Raw genomic sequence first — 19,119 nt, 5'->3', positions numbered from 1 at the left:
TTGCCACTGTGTATTCACATAATTTGGAACATGTTTTAAAAATGTTAGCTATTTTCAACAAAATTAATAATTAGTAGTAAGAAATCAATAGGTGCACATAGATGTTCCTATTAAATTGACACAATCTCAAACGCTATTATCATCAAAGTCTAAGCATAATAATAAAATAAATTGGTCATTTACACATCGTCATCTCTAAACTAAAAAACCCATAAAGATTGACATTTAATAACACGTATCATCTTTAGTCATGTTTTTGCCTCATGAACATGTAAATTGTGTCTTTGAGACCACTATAACTCAACTGGAGTTGCCAAAAGATATTTGGTTCAAATGTGATATAATCAAAATCGACTAAAGCGAAACTAGAGAGACTAGATAAGCCTGAACGTTGCTAGATTTGTGAATTAGAAAGACAGCTGATTTAGAATGAATAGGATAAAACCCAAGTGTAAAGAAATAAAATACATTACAAATGAGTTTTTGAGAAGGAAAAGGGTGTGTGAGAACAAACACCATATTAATTTGCAGCCATTAACAAGTGAGATTAGATGACTGTGGATAGAACGGAAATACAAAAACAAGAATGAAATTTAGACGGAACAAATTGAAAAATTCTCATATTTTATGAAAAAGAGTTCAGTTTCTTCCACCCCATATTAGCGGCAGAAGCACAACTTGCAAAAGACCAACAACGTTGAGAGCTTTGCAGGTGTTGCTGTTGTTGCTGCTTCTTCTTCATTACATCAACTCGTTTTCCACTGATTGGTATACTCGGTATGCTCCATCTTTTCTTTATTTGTGAAGAAATGGTATTCACACCAATACCCTTTTGGCTCCAAAATCTCGTACTCACTTGCAATCGCTGCCATCTTTTTCTCACATAGATCTACGTTGAATTTCCATTGGCACGTTAGGATTGTTTCTCATTCCTTCCTGATTATACATAATAAGCAACATATAAATGCAAAGGTTTTTCTCCTGTGTAAAAAAAGTTTCAAGCCTGGTAACAATAAACATTGTCCAAACTTTTTTGTTCAACCTTTTTCACACAAGTTTTAGCATGAGATTTTAAAGATGCAAACTCCCATCTCCATTTGATGATGATTTTTTTTTTTTTTTTTTTTTGAAACTATACACAATAACAAACAATTTGCAGTTTTGATTTAGGGACTAAGATGCTAAGTGAAAACTAACCTCGCTTTCTGATCCCTTCAAGACTGGAGCCGAGTTAGGGGGTTGTTGATCATGTGCTTTGCTGACATTTGCGAGCTTGCTCTTCGGTGGTGTTTCACCCAACCCCAGATTTTTTAACCTGGACAGTTCTGGCATTAGAACCGTACGAAGGTCGGGCCTGTCTCTTTTTCTTAGCTCACAGCACTTGAGGGCTAATTGAGCGAGTCCAAGAGTATCTTCAATTGGCCAATCTGTTATTGTCGGATCAAGTATCTCTGGAAATTTGTCATGTTCAATAGCCTCCTCAACCTGATATGAAAGACCCATCGGTGACCTTGCAGTGATGAGCTGAAGTAGAAGAACACCAAATGAGTAAATATCTGATTTCACACCCAACATTCCTGTTTGTTGATATTCTGGATCAATGTAACAAAAGGTTCCAGCTGCAGCAGTCATGTGATATTGAGTGACACTATCAGCAACCGATGGTGGAACTAGCCTGGCCAAACCCACGTCACCTATTTTGCTCACATAGTTGTGATCTAAGAGAATGTTGGCTGGCTTGAGATCACGATGCACCACAGGTTCTGGCTTCATTTGATGAAGGAAGAGTAGGGCAGTGGCAATGTCACAAGCTATCCTGAAACGGATTCTCCAAGGGATTGGAGGAGTGTTATCTTTTCGGAAGAGACGGTCTTCCAAACTCCCATTTTCCATATATTCATAAACAAGGCAACCGTATTCTGGGCAGGCACCTAAGAGGAGAACCATGTGTGGATGCCTCATCCGGCTTAGAACCTCAATCTGCAAACGATAAACAGCGAATCTTCAGGAACTTTCTAAATGCATGAAATGGATGAAAATTTACATGATGTCATTTATTATAAACATATGTTTCTTATTCAGTTTCATGTTATTACAGCTTGTCATAACGAAGTACAATCAACTAAACGATGTACTATTACAGGACTCTTATGTATAGCTGATAATTCTGTGTAAGTATTTCCAGCCAAGATAAACAAAGAAAAAGGAAATTTACCTCTTGCTGGAATTGTCGCTGCCCATGTGATCTATCCGGTCTCAAGATCTTAATGGCAACAGACGTATGATCAAGTAAGGCTTGGTAAACAGGTCCATAGCCACCTTCACCAATCTTGTTTGACTCGTTAAAATGATCTGTTGCAACTTCGATCTCATCAATGCTGTATCGTCTATAACAAATATTACTGCGTTCAAATAACTCCATTGTTTTCTTCCTCTCCTCTGCCTCAATCCTAGCTTTTTCTTCAGTAATAATTTGTTTTTTCTGGGTCTCTAGTTCAGCCAACTTCTGTGCCACTAAAGTTGCTTCTGCTGCAGCCTTGTTCTTTTGCTTCTCAAACTCAGCCAATGCTGTTAGAGCCTCATCTGCAGATTTACCACGCTCAATTTTGTCGTCTTCTTCCTTTTCCATCTTCAACTGTTCGAGTTCTTTTGCCTGATATCAGTCATCAAACATAGTATTTTTCTTTCAGGATCAACAGGCTTCAAACAATGTTCCATCTAGAACTTCTGAGACTACGAATATATCATTTGATATAGAAAATTTAGTCATCGGTTCTTACCTTTTGTTTTGCTACCGCAGCTTCCTTGGAAGCCGAGTCATACATTTCCATCATTTGCTTGAGTTCAAACCTCAACCTTTTCATCTCAGATTCGATTGAAGGCTACAAATGCAGATAAAAGCTAACTTATTTAGTCAATCGTCCATTTCTTTAACTACATAACGTATAGTATATAAAAATTCATCACCCAAATGTAAACTTAAATACAACTGATGTTCTAAATGTAACCATTAACTGACCAAAATTAGACAGCTCCTTAGCTGGGCAAGAAATTGTATAATTTTTACTTACTGGGGTGCTAGAGGAAACATAGCTCCTCGTACTAGTCTCTGAGGAACTTGGGGAAAAATCTAGGTTCTCAAAGGATGTTTCAATTGATTTGAAACTGAGGGGCCCCGAAAAGTCACTAATTCCTGACATTGAATCATTACTGGTGCCAGAACTATCCCTGCAATTGAAACAAACTGCTCTTAGTCAATTGTTACAAATTACAACCATCACCTCTAAAGGCAGTTCTAGGCTAGCAACCAAAGCTACTGGTCAAGAATGATGAGGAAAAAGCATTGAAAGCCTGTATGCATATCCTATGACTACGCAAACAAAGACCACTGAATGAGCAGCGTAAAAGGAAATTTAGGCTTGTCTTAGCAAACCAGTAAAAAGAAGACATAGAAAACAAACTTCTGAGGAAATTTCATCATCCCAATCAGCTAATGGAGGAAATTAGGGAAGGTGCAGAAAAAGAAGTTTAATCAAATAAATTTGTCACATATAAGAAAGATGACTGCTGTGGAATATTCTATATACCAAAAAATGTATATTTTGAATTTCTACCTGTATTTATCTTCAGATAGTCCAGAGATACTAGAATATGCTGATTTTCGTGTTTTTGATAGAGAACTGCCGACACGTGGAGTTCCGGTTTGTGATTCATTCATGTCAGTTTGTGACTTATTTCGCTTCCTCAACCTCTTCGTATGAACTTTTCCTCTAGCTATGACATATACAGAACATGATTCTGGGGCTGATTTTAGTAAGCACGTCGCAACATCAGGATTCTTGAACTTCCTGCATTAATGCAAATGCTAATAGCTCAGACTAATTTCTTAAATACACTCTAAAATCTTCCGTACCACCAAGGCAACAAGAGTGACAGACCTCATAATAGGATTCCGGTTGGAAGCACCCACAACAATATTGCTAATGGAGTGTTTACTGACATGGTCAATAAGTGCATTTGGAACATCAATATCATGGATGATTATCTCCTTTGCAACTATCTGAAAATTGCGAAAAATACAAATATTTCCTTTAAACAAGCTGACTTAAAATGCATTTAATGGATGAATACGGCAGGAAATAACCCTCGTTAAATCGAAGTGTTTCTTGGAACCAACTCAATGTGTCATATGACATGCTCATAGTTCCTGATTTGATATATGTCGAAGTAATATTATGGTATAATAATATTCAAGGAGTGTTTGCTAACATTTTGATCTAATTCATAAACGATTCATCATCGCATCAAAAATCAAGAGCTATCCATTATTGGTTATGACAAGGAATTGGGAAATTGTTTACCCCTTTCCTTGCGCAAAATCCTCGATAGGGAAGGAAGAACTGATGCAACTCAGCTTCAGTTGGTGGCCGATACTCCTTAGGAATCGAATCCGCCTCCTCTGCATACAAAGGTAAGATCACAAGAAATCATTGATTCGTCTCCAAACACCATAATACATTTCAAATTTTAATAAATGACGACGGTCAAACGACGTCAAAACAACAAGGGAGACGGATACCTACGGGGATGCAAGCCCTGACTCCGAACATGAATAAGAATACAATCGCCAGTGTTCTTCCTATTGAACAAATGTTCCACAGCCCATTTAACCGCATATTGACTGTTCTTGTCCCTACTAATCGCAATCATCGTATGGTTGTTGGAATAGGAATCAATGGTTTCTTCTTCCGCCATGGGAGTCGCCAGAGCTCGAAAAATCCACCGGGTACCGTCGACAGAGGTGACGGAATTGGAATAGGGTGAGGGGAAATGAGGAAAAAGGGTAAGATGCGGAAAAGGGAGTGGGGACTGGGTTTGATTACGATTGTTTTACTAAATTTGGGGAGAAGAAACCAGAAAGGGAACACCATTTTGTTCGCTAAGAACATCAAATCCAATCTGTGATTGCTAAATTTAGGGTTCATGAAGAAGATTATGAAGCTTGACCTCTCTGTAAAGGGGAATTTCTAAACTGATAGCGATGCGGTTGATTTTGAGAGTCGAAGAAGAAACCAATTCTTCCCGCCAATGCATGCTCTGTCTTCCCAAAATTCGCTCCCCATATTATTTTAGTTCTATTTATAAATATCAACTTTTTTAAGCCTCCTTTTTTTTACTTACTTTATATTTTATTTAAGTAAAAGAAATATCCACCTATAATTCAACTAATAATAATTTTATCAATTTCTTTTCTTAGAAATAATAATTATAATTTAGTACTTAAACAAAATTATCAATTTAAATCTATAAAAAAATAATAATAATAAATTATTTACCCTTTAGAAAAAAAAAATCACTAAATTACAAAAATTGATTACGTGTAAATATTTTATTGATTTTGTTATTTTTGATAATTTATCTCGATCTATTCTACAAATAATTTAAAATATCATATAATGAAAAGGTAAAACTTTTAAATATATATATAAATATTGAAAATTTAAATATAAAAAATAAAAAATCACTAAAAACAAAAATTCATTTTTTTGATTTTGCTATTTTTTACGGTTTGCCTTCAATTTATCATGCTAATAAGTATCGATAAAAAATTAAAATATCTTGTAATAAAATTGTTGAACTCTTAAATATATAGAAATAGTGATAACATGGATGGTAGTGAAAAAATTTGTAAAAAAAGGCTGAATTTTTTACTTTTAATTAATAAATATGTATTTTATGTTTTTAAATCAGTTAAATATTTATTATTTATATTAATTTACATTTGCAATAATGTATCTTTTATTTCACGAGTTTTATAATATAACAGAAATATCAAATTCCCTTCGTAAAATAAAGAAATAGATAATTACGTTCATTTTTCAATTTTATGATATTAAAAAGGACAAAATACACTCGTGATCCCTCGAAGTCTGGGGCTAATGTTTACTTGGTCTATGAAATTTCAAAAATAACATTTTGATCCATCAGGTTTGTAAAATGCTTCTAAATAGTTTTATCGTTTATTTTCTATTTTATCGTTAATTGACTAACAAAGAATTGAATTGGCAAAATTTGGTTGGGGTACAATTATTATTAATTTTAAATAATTTTTCTTGATTAGATGGTTTCTCATTTTTATGTGTTTTCTTTTTCCATTTTCCTCTCACACGCCGTTTCTCCTTCCTTGAAATTCTGAAATTAGAATTGACAACATGTCATATCGATAAAATGGATGAAACGATTATTTAGAAACATTTTCTAGAAATCGAGACAAAAATGTAATTTTTAAAACTTCAAGAACCAAACAGACATTAAAAACCAAATAGACATTAACTTCAAAGACCAAAAATGTATTTTATCATTTTAAAAACTTTCAATTAAAATGTTAAAATTAGCTAAAAAACACGTTAATGATTTGTAAGATAAAAAAGAAAAGTCATTTGACTTGTTTCCAAATAAATTTGTGATTATCCAAAGTTTCAACTTCCAAATAATGAAACACCTTTCTAAGCAGAAGTACTTCATAGATAAACAAGTTGGCATTGCCATTTGCAATACGAAAGAAATAACATCTGAATTACAAAAATGACCATTTACCCGTTTCACTCCACAAAATTGCTCCAACTTTGCTGCCTAGAAAGAATTCAGCTTCTTCAACAACAATAAAAGTGAAACTTCTATAATCCAGCCATCACGCCTATCGTCGTCGCTTTTGCCTCAACTCGGGAAATTGAAGAGGAACAGGAAGTGTAGCCAATGACAAGTTGTTCTTGCGTATAAACTTGCAACCCAAATTATCAAAATGGAGTCTTAGATCGTAAGGACTAGTTCTCAAATCCTTTGCTATGTCTGCAGGATCGCTGCTGAATTCATCGGCAAATAGCGTAAGCACCAAAACGTGGCTAATGAGAAGATTAATTTTATCTGCTGACAGTCTTCTCGACTCGGCAGTTGGAAACATGGATGAGAACTTTTGGCGTAGCATGCTGGGAATTTTATGACCCTTTGCAGAAGAAACATCACCCATAGAATGCTGATCCTTATACTTTATCAGATGAGTGATATATGAAAATATGCAGCAGAGCTTCTTTTTCTCTTCCTCGTCCTAAGATGATTTAAACATCAAAACAAAAAAGAAAAGATTCAATACAAATAATGAAAAATAGAAAGCCCTGAATAAACAGTCGTTCTGTTCCGAAAAGAGGCTCCTTTTCAACAGAAAAATACTTGTTTCAAAAATCGACAAGTACACCTACTGAAAGCCTTTATACAACTTAGAACAAGCAATAGGAAGAAAATGAATAAATAGCGAATGCCTGTTAGTAGTCAAGGCTTGAGAGCAAGCTCTTTTTCCACTAAAGAAATGAAGGCAAAGAATCAAACAAAGAAGTCGAGTAGTTTCAAAAAGCACGCAGATTGAAAACATCAATCAACCAACAAATGAGGCATGATACTTAACAAATAATATTGGCCATCCACATGATTCATGAATATGTATCAGAAAGGAAGAATATTTAATCTCAGAATATTCATAAAGACAATTACAACCAGAACCTTCTTGACACCGTACCTGAATGTCTTGCAATTTATAAATTCTGTTGCGAACAAAAGAAGGATAAGTAGCATTTATTTCAGCTGTTTCTCGCAAACGGAAATAAAGATCTTCCAGAAAACTCCATTCTCCCTTGAGGATAATCTTGTCGAGCGGGTAAACTTCTTGTGGAGTAGTTGCAGAAGCATTGTATGCTGGTATATTACGAGCAATCTCTGCCTGCGTACCTTCCAAGGCCTCTTTGTTTACCACCACATTTTTCATTCTCCCATCTAGATCGTTCTTGGTTTCAGGATCATCCTCTTGCTTCAATGCATGCAGCTTCTGTGCCTGCAACAAATTAACAAATATCAAACGTTTTGTTGCTACTTCCTAAAACTGCCATTTGTAAGTGACTTCATCATCGAAAACATAGTTTCTTTTACTTAGAGGTCATGGTCAAACATCTCCATCTCAAGTGTCAAAGAGATTCTTTTTCAGGAAGAGGGTCAAGATGATGATATTGGAAAAATGGAACAGATCCCATCCGAAACAAACTAAAAGCAACAAAACAGGTAAATAGAAAAGATGTAATCCTCTTTCATGATAACATGCCACCCAAGATTTCTCCACTTGCTAATAAGGTTAAGTCCAGCATGCGTTGGTACTAAGTCCATGTTTGAAATTGACTTCAAAACATTTTATATTGCTTTTGTGATTTTCAAAATTATTCTTAAACATGTTTTTCATAGTTCAAAACCAATTTAAACCAATTTTGATGATACGATAATGTGATTATAGATGTGTTTCAGAACAATTTAAATATGACAAAAATTATTTTAACTCCTTTTTAAATCACTCCCAAGCTTGGGCAGTCGAAAATTCATTTCAAACATGCCCAAGGGAAAGTTGGTTGCAAGAGAGCAATTCCAGTATTCAATTTCTACCTGTTTTTTTGACTTCTTTGTTCCATAGAGTGCGGTGAGCTCTCTCATTCTATTAGCTTTCTCCTGCAGAGAGAGCTCTTCATTTGCCACACTTGGGGATTCATTTTCAGAAACGTCTGAACCTCTGACTTTTGGGTCTAATCTAAGTATCTGCAGACATAAATATCAAACTTAGCAACACAATTATGATTATTAGGTACAGTATTAACAATTAGTAAAGTAGATAAAATGCATCACAAAGGTAAGCCTAATTCTAAAAAAATTATGTAGTAAGTTTGAAACAAAATGAAAAAAACAAAACCATATCCAACAAAGTTCACAATAGCACAAACTTAATAGTTCAGAAACTTCAGTGGTGTAATCTCCCAGCCTCACACCCCGTTTAGTGGTCTTTCCAGAAAAGATCGAGCAAAGCAGATCTAGGAGCCCAATTCATTCGAAGGAAAATATACAAAAAAATTGATGATATGTAAATAAATAATGATGATGAAGAAGAAGAGGCGTTTATAACTTAAGTGAGTAAACAAAAACAAAAATGCATCAAGTAGAATTCAAATTTTCACAAATTCTAATTCTCTACATTCACTATGAAGAATAAAATACCATATTCGATGCAATAGGCACTATCTTTAAGCTTTGTGTGGCCTTATCAAGAACACCCAGAGCATAGGTGCAATGCTGTTTCCCAGCGGTAGCCTCGCCTAAATAATTGGTACCAACAAAATCCACATTCGACCCTGTTGGACTCACAACCAGCTGCATCCTATTTGGTTTGTTCCTGTGCTTATAAACCCTAGCCCTTACAGAATGGGACTGTTCCTTGTCAGCATCCTTGTGAGGATCAAACCCAGACGGGAAATAACCAACTACCGGCGGAATTTTCTGGGGCTGGTTGCTGAGAACTTGGATTTTAGCATTCATTGATAGAACTCGTTTCTTCTTCTTTTCACTCTTCTTCTTCTTCTTCGCTGGAGACTGTGAGTTTGCGTCTGGTTCTGCGTTATGGTTTTCTTCAAATTCAAGAGATTTCGTGTCTTCCGCCATTGATTCCGTCGACGAACTCTAAATTTCAAGATATCAATCCGAAGAATCCGGACAGGAAGGAAGTGGCTTCGGGAATTACAGTCCGACAGCAATGAACGACGGCGGAGACTTATTTTCCGTCGGTACTGGGGGCGGCTGCAGCGGTTGAAGCAAGACACGCTGAATGAGGAACCAAGGGCAAAAAAGGATCGGGTCGGTCCACGAAAAGAACAGATACAAAAAAAGAAGCCATATTAGAATCGCTCCAAATTTACTAGTTACAAATCACGAATCGAAAAAATAACAAATAAAAGAAAAAACATTTGATTCAGACATACATCGACGGCGATTGGTGGTTGGCGTGGCGGCCTGAGAGGCGTGGCGGCAAAAAAATATGAGAGAAGAAGAGAGAGGAAGTGGGCGGGGGGGGGGGGGGGGGGGGGGGGAACGAAGGGTTTAGGGGCTTTTTCTTCTTCTTCTTCTTCTCTTTCTTTTACTGTTTATTTACGAATTTAGCCCATTTGGATAAAAATTGTAATTTGCTACCCTTTGTGTGTGTAAGAGGTTTTTCAAGGGTTTTATGCAACCATAGAATAAAATTTTTGTAAAATTATAAAAAGAAATAATAACCTCGATTTTGTACGTTTGTTTAAAAAATAAGAACTTTACTAAATATCTTGAATGTAACGTGAATATGTGCGACAATTAGAGGTGTTCATCGGCCGATCAAAGTTGATTGATTTTTCAACCAAATCATCGCTAAATTGGCTATGGTCAACTTAGTTGATGTTCGAACCATCCTTCATTATTAAGGAGTAAAAGTCAATCAATCAGTTTAATTCTTTTTCTAAACTTTTCTTTTATTTTAAAATTTTCCAAACTGATACCGACAAACCCCTCTCATTATCTGACTAATCAACTTTTGTTTGGTCAATCAATTCGATCTTTCGATCAACCATGCTTTTCCAATGACTAATGACAATAGCCTACTATGAGAATTTGGATCACGTACATCATTTAGGTCATCACTATACAATTACTATACTTGATTTCCAAAAGAAATTCCACTATTTACTTTTTTTCTATTGATTATCCTTTTTCTTTTTTTGTTACATTATTTACTATTTTTTGCTCGTGTTAACATAGTTTGTTCAAAAAACAAACTATTATAACCTAAATACCGTGATGCTCGATAAAATACCCATATATTCTAAAAGTCGAGCAGTCTATAATCCATGCTTGAGCCTCAAACAACAATGATAAATACTTTAAAGTCAATATTAGATATCCCAATAACAAAACTTCAATAATCAACTTGCTTTGACTACACCATAAGTTTAAAATGTGAATGGTCAATTTTAAAAGGGTTATACTTACAACCAAAGCTTAGCATAGTGATTTGATTTTAGTCCACAAAACAAAAAACTGACAGCCAATGCTCCCATTTTCTGCATATAAAATTGTCATTATTATTCTAATGTTGACAGTGACATTAATTTCTTATAAACAACCAAATCAATTTTAAAATGAACAACCAAAAACCGCGTCGCCTTATCACGCATTCACCATTGTTATCATTCCTTTCTTCATACGCTATTGGAAGAAAGTGAGAAAAAAGTCCGACGACTTCGAATTTCATTTAAATTAAAATAAATTTAAAATTTTATAAATATAACATAATATTATTATGATTTTTTTCAAAAATAAAAAAAAAATAACAAACTATTTACGCATCATAAAATAAAAAATTTATTATACTTTTATTTTATAAAATGTAAATATTTTGTGAAATATTTTATTTTTTACGATTTTCTTGATATCCATCAAATATAGTTTTTTGAAATCTTATGACAAATAATTTTCAAAATATTATTTATTTTTTTAAATAAGTCTTAATTCTGGTTCTCATTTTGTTTGTTTTATTATTGAATTATCGTTTTAAAGTTTAGGATATTATCAAATATAATAAGAAAATTAAAATTATGTACGTATGTAACAAAATCTATCAATTTATAAATCATTTAAGTTTTATTTATTTATTTATTTATTTTGTTTGCTACATCGGAATAGTTTCAATTTTTTTTCTTATTCACAATAGTTTTCCTTTCATGACATACTTACCTATTCATTTTATTACATTAAAATTATTGCTATTAGTTAACTACCTTTAGTAAAAATAAATTAAAAACCTTATAAATATAACATAATATTGTGAATTTTTTCAAAAATTAAAAAAAAAAGTTAACAAACTATTTAATAAAACAAAAAAATTATTATACTATTGTTGTATAAAATGTAAATATTTTGTCAAGTGTTATATTTTTTACCATTTTCCTTATATATTGAATATCATGATTTATCAAATATAGTTTTTTTAAATTTTGTGATGAGTAATTTTCAAAATTAGTTTCAATCTATTTTAGTTCCTATGGTAAAAAATTTAGTTCAAATTTTTTTTTCAAAATAAGTCTATAAATCATTTAAAATTTATTTATTTATTTTGTTTGCTTCATGGGAATAATTTCAATTTTTTTTCTTATTCACAATAGTTTTTCTTTTCACGACATACTTACCTATTCATTTTATTACATTAAAATTATTTCTATTAGTTAACCACCTTTGGTAAAAAATAAATTTGAAAATTTAAATTTAAAAAAAAAATTAATGAATTTTGTTATACTTTGTAAATAATTTTAAATATTTTACTAATTTTAGAGGTATATATTTTATAGTTTATTAATATGCATATCCTAAGATCTGACCAAGAAAAAACTACTAAGAAGAAAGAATAAATAAATAAACAAACTTCAAAACCTATGCACAAAAAAATCCAAACTATCATTTTAATCAAAACAACAAATAGTTGAGTGTTGTTATTTGAAGACAAACAAACTATGTATGAATGGAGAAATTAGATGTTTGGCAGGAGTGTCCGTTGTGGCGTGCTTGACCTTGACTTTTGACAACCAACATGTGCTTATTCGTAAGTTTTAAGTTTGGGGAAAAACATATACAACAATTGTGACCATATCTATATTCATTACCACGAGTTGATTAGGATTTAGTTGAAGTGAGCATGGCTCGATTGACATAACGTACGTGTTATTGATTAAAATATATGTGAGTTTCAAATACATAGTCCATGTTGAACTATAAAACAGTAATACAAAGTTAGCCAAAGTAAATGTACTTACATAATGTTTATAATGAAAATTGGAAGACAGTAAATTGATTGACCTAACCAGTACTCATTCTATCAGCTCGACTAGTATCTGCATGTAGTGAGAATCACTCTTTTTTTTTTTTTTAAATTGTGTTTTTACTATTAGTTATAAAACAAAGTTTAACGTTGTTTCGGTACTTATTAGTTATACGAGTACTCTAATTTTGTAGTCGAACTCTAAAGACAAAGACAACCTTTCTAAACTTTGTTTTTTTACTTTTAAATTTTGGTTTATATTTTTCAAGGGCGTGTGGAAGGTTAATAACAAAACAACTTATAACTATGAGTCATACTTATAGACTTAATAATAATAAAAAAAAAAACTCAAATGGTTATCGATTATTTGTTTTCATGTTTTTAAATTCACCTAGTAATCCAAATCTGTTTTTACGAAATATGAAAATTACATCTCAACCAAATAGTAAGCAAACAACATTGAAACGAAAAAACTAAAACTAAAAACCAAGGGGAAGATTGGGGAAAATATTATATATGATTATAATAACCACCTCTTGTTATAATAAATACTTTTTAAAATTCCCAATTTGCTGCTGTTTGCTCGACGTTCATCATTTTTTTTATCACTTGCTCAAAAGTTTATTATTTTTTTATCGAACTAAAATAGTCTACATGTCAAACACATACCACAAAAAGTCAAAGTAATTAAGCACTATAAATTTGTTTTTAATGGACACGTCACCTATTGTACCTCTCACACATGTGTTTATAATTACTTGAAACAATATGATCTTTTTCCTTTTCTTTTCTCAAAATAAGAGAAAACTATCGATGAATACAACTCGACAAAAAAGTTGTAAAAGGTTGAAGTTGAAACATAAAATCATTCATAAAGGATGTGATCTAAAAAAAGGTATAAAATGTATACTTTCTCATAAATGGTGTAAATAGTTTTCATATGTTAACTTCAAGATTAAAAAAGAAAAAAACGTCATTTACTTTAATGTCTTCAATTGTTGGTTAGAGACGAGTTGTACGTGAAGATTAGTCAATCATAATTAAATAAATTATTAATGCTTTTCTTACAAGAACATGATAAGTTAAGAAAAAAAAAAGGTTTTGTACAATATACTTCTTCTCCAATTAGACATTTGGATAATTGGCTTCTCTTATTCAAATCACTAAATTAAATCATGTTCATGGAAAAAATATTATTCTTATTTCTATCCTTTGTCCTTTCAGAAAAGATTGACAAAGAATAAAAAATAAAATAAAGGTATAGTGTAACAAATCCATAAAAGAGATCAAAGTGACATCTCAACCTTTAAAAAGTAGTTGTACTTAGAACTTTAGGGATGTTAATGCCTATAAAACCACACTCTTTTGTTTGATTGAATTGGTGGTTATTGCAAGAAAGTTAATTAGCGCTTGATACGAATATTGGGGTGAAAAATATAAGTTGATGCGAACAATAATAAGTGGTGGGGTGAGTCTTTTCTACCTACCCAACCCGATGCTCTCAATTTACCTAAAACCTCAATCTTACCCTTAATTTACATCGATTTTCATACTATTGTTTTTTAAAGTAAAAGTGTATTGAGCTCATTGAGAGTTTTATATGACATAACTCAACGTGGAAGTTTGGTTAAAACATACCTTTGGTACCTAAACCCCAAACGACCCCTTATAAAGTTTAATAGGTAAGAATTGAGTCTATGTGTTTTGTCTTTTGTAAGAATTTAATTTATATCGTAAAAATAAAAGATAACAACTGGATGAAAATTATTATAAGTGTAGACCGAAAAACTAATTGAAAATCAAATTTATGGTTAAAATACAATTTTCATCGTCATATTATAAAGTTTGTTCATATTCAGTTTCTGCAATTCCAATCGATCAATTTTAGTCTTTATATTAGGTTTAAGATTTAACCGAACCAATAAACTAAAATAAAACAATAAAAAGATCACAAAAACCGAAACAATAACATGTTCTAATAATAATTGAGTTGAATTATTTTTATCAAAAAGTTTGAAGGTCTATATTGGTATCGTAAAAACTAGATCAGTAAATTAAACCATTGTAAATTTACGAACTAAATTATTACTTCATGGATACGGATACGAAAATGTATTAGTCCACCAAGAATTGGCGTGACACAAAAAAGGGTTGGGGAATGAAAAGTGGGTCACATGACCATCTAGCAATGAGCATTTTACCACTAGCTTTTCATTATAAATACTCACACGCAATCAATCAAAGAAACGCAAAAGCGATCTCATAATAATACGCCCACTCAAACCAAAAACAAACTCAAAGCCGAAGCTAAAGGAAAGAAAAGGAAAGAAAAGAAAAGAAAAAGGGAGAAATCCGGCGAAAATGGAGGAAGATGGCAACGCGCATTCTCCGCCGTTCTGGCTTCAATCCTCCAACTCCTCTCTACACGAACTTCACTACAGTCGCCGCCGTCGTCTAAGCCGTGCATCGTCTTTCCTTCTTAACTCCAGCGCCTTTCTCATTGTTTTGTTAGTAATAGTTCTTTGTTTCATCTTGATTGTCATTCCAAAATTTGTACAGTTCACTTCTCAATTGATTCGGCCTCAGTCGGTCAAGAAGAGCTGGGATTCGCTCAATTTGCTTCTGGTTCTCTTCGCCATTGTTTGTGGATTTTTAGGTAGAAACGCTGGGGGAGATGATAGTAGAGGTTCTTTTGAAGATCGGAGCGTTTCTTCGAGACGATCAATGAAGTCAAACCCTACGACTCCGCGTCGATGGGATGGATATACCGATCATCGGCCGAATCATTTTACTCTTAATCGGATGAGGAGTAGCAGTTCGTATCCGGATCTACGTTTGCAGGAGTCTTCATTTGATGCTGGTGATCACCGGTGGCGATTTTACGACGATACTCATGTGACTAATCATCGGTATTCGTCTTCCGATCAGCTTCATCGTCGTCGTGAAACTCAGCCCGAGCTTGAACGGCAAGATTCTGAAGCGAAAAGTATTGTTTTCGACAGATCTGAGATTCGTGATGTATATTCAGAACCGGTAATACCTTCTCCGCCACGTTCGCCGCCGCCGCAGGTGTCTCCTCCGCGTCCTCCATCACCGCCTCCAACCCCTCCGCCGCCCGCTAATACCATTCCTAAAATGGTAAAACGAAGGCCAAAGAGAACGCACAAGGTCCATAGCCATACACCTGAAGAAGAGATTAATCAACAGCACGAAAATGGCGATTCCGACGTCGCGAATTTTCAACGGATTCAGCTTCCACCACTCTCACCGCCATTGTTCTATCGAGAATCGGAGCAGAAGAGCAGCAAAAACGAGAAGAAGAGAACCGGTGCCTCGAAAGAAATTTGGTCCGCACTGAGAAGGAGGAAGAAAAAGCAAAGACAAAAAAGCGTCGAAAGCTTCGAGGCTATCATCGCATCGCAACGCGCTTCAACATCATCATTACCACCACCATCACCACCGCCTCCTCCGCCGCCGCCGCTTCCCTCCCCATCAGTTCTTCAAAACCTATTTTCATCCAGGAAAGGTAAACACAAAAAAGTGCAGTCCACATCTCTACCAGACCCACCTCCACCATCAATAGCCTCCTCAGAGCCTAAACCAAAGACCGAAGATCAAAACCAGATCCTCAAACCTCAAGACCCTCCAATGGAGCTCGACAGACTGAGCAGTTTAAACGACGAAGAGTACCACACCCGCATTGGCGGTGAGTCGCCATACCATCCGATCCCTCCTCCACCTCCGCCGCCTCCGCCATTCAGAATGCACGGAGACTTTGACAGTGTAGGAAGCAATAGCAGTACACCAAGAGCCATTTCCCCGGAAATGGACGAAAGTGAAGCCGATGCACCACCGGCGACCAGCGAAAGAAAGCTCGTGAAAGACCCAACAATTCCAATGTTCTGTTCAAGCCCGGACGTCAACAGTAAAGCCGATAAGTTCATTGCAAGATTCAGAGCCGATTTGAAGTTGCAGAAGATGAACTCCATCAAAGAGAAGACGACGAGGAAGAGATCTAACCTAGGCCGTACCTCAGGTCCAGGCCCAAGTAAAACTAGATAAGGCCCAGCCCATATATACCTTTTTTTTCAACAATATAATAATAATAATTCTCAAATTTTTTTATTTGTTTGTTTTAAGATTTTTTAGAATACTATGAGATGATAATTTAATTAGAGAGACACGTAAGGTTATGTTGCTTTTGTGAAATATTTTGGACATAAAAGGAATTTCATTTTTTTTAATTATTTGCTTGGTAGAAATAAAAGGAATTTTACACTTTAAATATTTCCGATCTATATCAAAGATATTTATATTAAATAAGAATCGTATATTAATTTAAGCAACATGGAACGAGAAAAAGACATGGCTTGAATTCTTTCAGTCATAGTGTGAATTATTGATATCCTTTCAATTGATTTCTTTTTCCTATAATCAAAATTGAAGTTGAATTTAAGGTTTTCTTTTTTAATTATTAATGTGGGTCGTGTAACAACGTGCATTTATTAGACATGTAGAAAGAGATATTATGATTGCAGTTCACACCTAGACTTTATTGTTTATTGGAATATGTCATTCACATAAAGACAAAACGCTAGGGTTCTATCTAATTATCGATGTAAATATAACTAAAATCTTCATCGATCTCTATATTTACATAAGAATGTTTGAAGCAATGAATTGAGTTACGGCATTTTGTGCTTGCAATCAATGATTATATTGGATGAACCTTATTCAATGAACGTGTAAAAAAAAAGAACGAGTAACACAAAAGGTTTTATCGATAATTTAAGTTGACTACAAGTAGACATAGGAAGTTGAAACATTCGAAAACATAATTGAAAGTGGATGCATGAACTTCCAAACTTTGTAATGAAATTTATGGGAAATAGAAAAGAACATAGAAGGGATGCATATGGTAAAATGTAGGTAAGGTTGGCCACCAACAAAGCAACAGATAACAGCAGCTTAGCTAGCCAGGCTGTGAGAATCCTATTACCACGTTGACACTAATATTCAACATGCACTTTTTAATTGGGCCACCCTAGCAACACATCACTGCTTCCCTTCCAAAAGGGAATGACCAACTTGCAAAGTGTTACTAAAAAACAAAGTTATAATAAATATGTCAAGGAATTTGCTACATAGACTTTCCTATTTTGAAAGTACTTAAAACAATTTTAAAAAATATAAATGCAAGGTCGAGAATCGAAACATGAGTCAAATCAAGTTAAAAAGTAATAATATCTACATAAAATAATTTGAACGACTATCACTCAAACCATCGATATCGTATTTCAAGATGTGACGAAAAATAATTGAAACATCGTGAATTGAACAACCATGTTCGATTTAAAGATGTAATTGTTGAGTATCGTGCTTCCATCTGTGAAGTCAAAAAATATGCTTGAGTTTTAAAAGAGATAAAATACCTTATAAACTATAAAAAGATAGTTTTAAGACGGTGTCAACCTTATAAAGTTATTTGTAACTTTTTAAAATTTGATCATCATAGATAAAATCAAAATAACTCGTAAATATCATGAAATATGTATTTTCTTTAATTTATCACAAACAATCTAATTTTCTGATTTTTTTTTTATAAAAAACTTATGTGTACGTATGTTGGTTTTTTTTTAAAGAAACTTTATATAAGCTTTGGCATGAATTTTTGTTGGATTATTTGGGATAAATTTTGATATTTTTTACTCCTTTATATATATTTATGCGTTTATGGTAAAATTTTTGGAATAAACATGAAAATTTATAATTTCCCAAAAATAGTATCAAATTTCACGTGTATAATTTTTTAAAATTTTTGAAATTGATATATATTCTTTAAATTAAATATTACTCAAAATAAAAAAACAAATTATTTGGGAATGCTTGAGACCAATACTACAATGTTCACATATAAATAAAAAATAAGTTATTTCAAAACTCTAATATTTTTTTTATATTATTAACTATATCTTATATATCACAAAATTATTATTATAACTTAAATTAAAATAATTTATACTAACAAAAATATTATTTTTCTTAACTAAAGTAAAGTAGGTAATAACCCGCCCTTTTATCCATTAAGGTTAGGATAAGATAGATTTTTTTAACATCACTAAAAAAAGTATTTGAAAGAAAAAATAAAACCCTAAACCCTTTCCTCAAAATAAACCCCAACACCCTCCACTCTCCTCTGGTCCTCTCCAATCTTTAAACTTCGGCTCCTTTCCTCCGGTCAGACGACTCCGGCGACTGAAACTCGATCAGACCAGCTGCGCTGGTTACTTGCTTCTCCGTTTAAAGGTTTTTCGCCTTTTTTTTTTTTTTTTGTTTGTGTCTCGCCCTCGGTTATGGTTACTTGCGTTTAAAGGTTTTTCCTTTTTATTTTTGTTGTTGTTTTTCGCTATCAGTAATTT

The 19,119-nt window shown here is 33.4% G+C and overlaps 4 protein-coding genes across 9 annotated transcripts in view; 2 read left to right on the top strand and 2 right to left on the bottom strand.

Moving 5' to 3' along the window:
* Window positions 1–423: 423 nt before the first annotated feature.
* On the bottom strand, window positions 424–5,116 carry LOC103500712 (U-box domain-containing protein 35-like). Of its 4 annotated transcripts, none has more exons than XM_017047335.2 (9): window positions 4,580–5,116; window positions 4,362–4,459; window positions 3,939–4,060; window positions 3,615–3,848; window positions 3,072–3,228; window positions 2,781–2,882; window positions 2,216–2,653; window positions 1,198–1,980; window positions 424–889 (listed from the first exon to the last, which is right to left on the bottom strand). In XM_017047335.2, the coding sequence occupies exons 1-9, from the start codon at window positions 4,674–4,676 to the stop codon at window positions 626–628; spliced, it is 2,295 nt and encodes a 764-aa protein (XP_016902824.1). In that variant the 5' UTR covers window positions 4,677–5,116; the 3' UTR covers window positions 424–625. The 4 variants fall into 4 exon arrangements, with proteins under 4 accessions (XP_016902824.1, XP_008462336.1, XP_008462338.1 ...); XM_008464114.2 differs by having other exon boundaries at window positions 4,584–5,116; XM_008464116.2 differs by having other exon boundaries at window positions 424–936; window positions 4,584–5,115.
* Window positions 5,117–6,445: 1,329 nt separating this feature from the next.
* Window positions 6,446–10,016, bottom strand: LOC103500711 (uncharacterized). The gene is made up of 5 exons (XM_008464113.3): window positions 9,840–10,016; window positions 9,082–9,681; window positions 8,479–8,628; window positions 7,571–7,882; window positions 6,446–7,105 (listed from the first exon to the last, which is right to left on the bottom strand). The coding sequence occupies exons 2-5, from the start codon at window positions 9,520–9,522 to the stop codon at window positions 6,698–6,700; spliced, it is 1,311 nt and encodes a 436-aa protein (XP_008462335.1). The 5' UTR covers window positions 9,523–9,681; window positions 9,840–10,016; the 3' UTR covers window positions 6,446–6,697.
* Window positions 10,017–14,803: 4,787 nt separating this feature from the next.
* LOC103500804 (uncharacterized) lies at window positions 14,804–16,944 on the top strand. Its single transcript, XM_008464233.3, has one exon. The coding sequence runs from the start codon at window positions 15,062–15,064 to the stop codon at window positions 16,760–16,762; it is 1,701 nt and encodes a 566-aa protein (XP_008462455.2). The 5' UTR covers window positions 14,804–15,061; the 3' UTR covers window positions 16,763–16,944.
* Window positions 16,945–18,840: 1,896 nt separating this feature from the next.
* LOC103500710 (midasin) overlaps window positions 18,841–19,119 on the top strand; it is a 40,195-nt gene continuing 39,916 nt past the window's right edge. For 2 of the 3 annotated variants that reach the window (XM_051091811.1, XM_008464112.3), the window contains exon 1: window positions 18,841–19,006. The gene's annotated coding sequence lies outside the window, so the exon portion shown is untranslated. The remainder of the gene's footprint in view (window positions 19,007–19,119) is intronic. The other variant, XM_051091808.1, reaches the window with a different exon arrangement.

Source organism: Cucumis melo, chromosome 1 (assembly GCF_025177605.1).
Source record: "Cucumis melo cultivar AY chromosome 1, USDA_Cmelo_AY_1.0, whole genome shotgun sequence".
NCBI classification, from domain to species: domain Eukaryota; kingdom Viridiplantae; phylum Streptophyta; class Magnoliopsida; order Cucurbitales; family Cucurbitaceae; genus Cucumis; species Cucumis melo.
Note: the sequence above shows the minus strand (reverse complement) of the source record. Positions and strands in the feature narration are given on the sequence as shown.

Excerpts from the sequence above, each read along its gene's own strand:
- LOC103500712 (XM_008464114.2), bottom strand. The coding sequence starts at position 4,755 with ATGGCGGAAGAAGAAACCATTGATTCCTATTCCAACAACCATACGATG. Across the intron at positions 3,849-3,938 it reads AACCGGAATCCTATTATGAG|GAAGTTCAAGAATCCTGATG; the intron begins GTCTGTCACTCT and ends GCATTAATGCAG. Across the intron at positions 890-1,197 it reads TGAAGGGATCAGAAAGCGAG|ATCTATGTGAGAAAAAGATG; the intron begins GTTAGTTTTCAC and ends AATTCAACGTAG.
- LOC103500711 (XM_008464113.3), bottom strand. The coding sequence starts at position 9,522 with ATGGCGGAAGACACGAAATCTCTTGAATTTGAAGAAAACCATAACGCA. Across the intron at positions 8,629-9,081 it reads TGCCTATTGCATCGAATATG|ATACTTAGATTAGACCCAAA; the intron begins GTATTTTATTCT and ends TTATGTCTGCAG. Across the intron at positions 7,106-7,570 it reads ATAAATTGCAAGACATTCAG|GACGAGGAAGAGAAAAAGAA; the intron begins GTACGGTGTCAA and ends AAATCATCTTAG.
- LOC103500804 (XM_008464233.3), top strand. The coding sequence starts at position 15,062 with ATGGAGGAAGATGGCAACGCGCATTCTCCGCCGTTCTGGCTTCAATCC.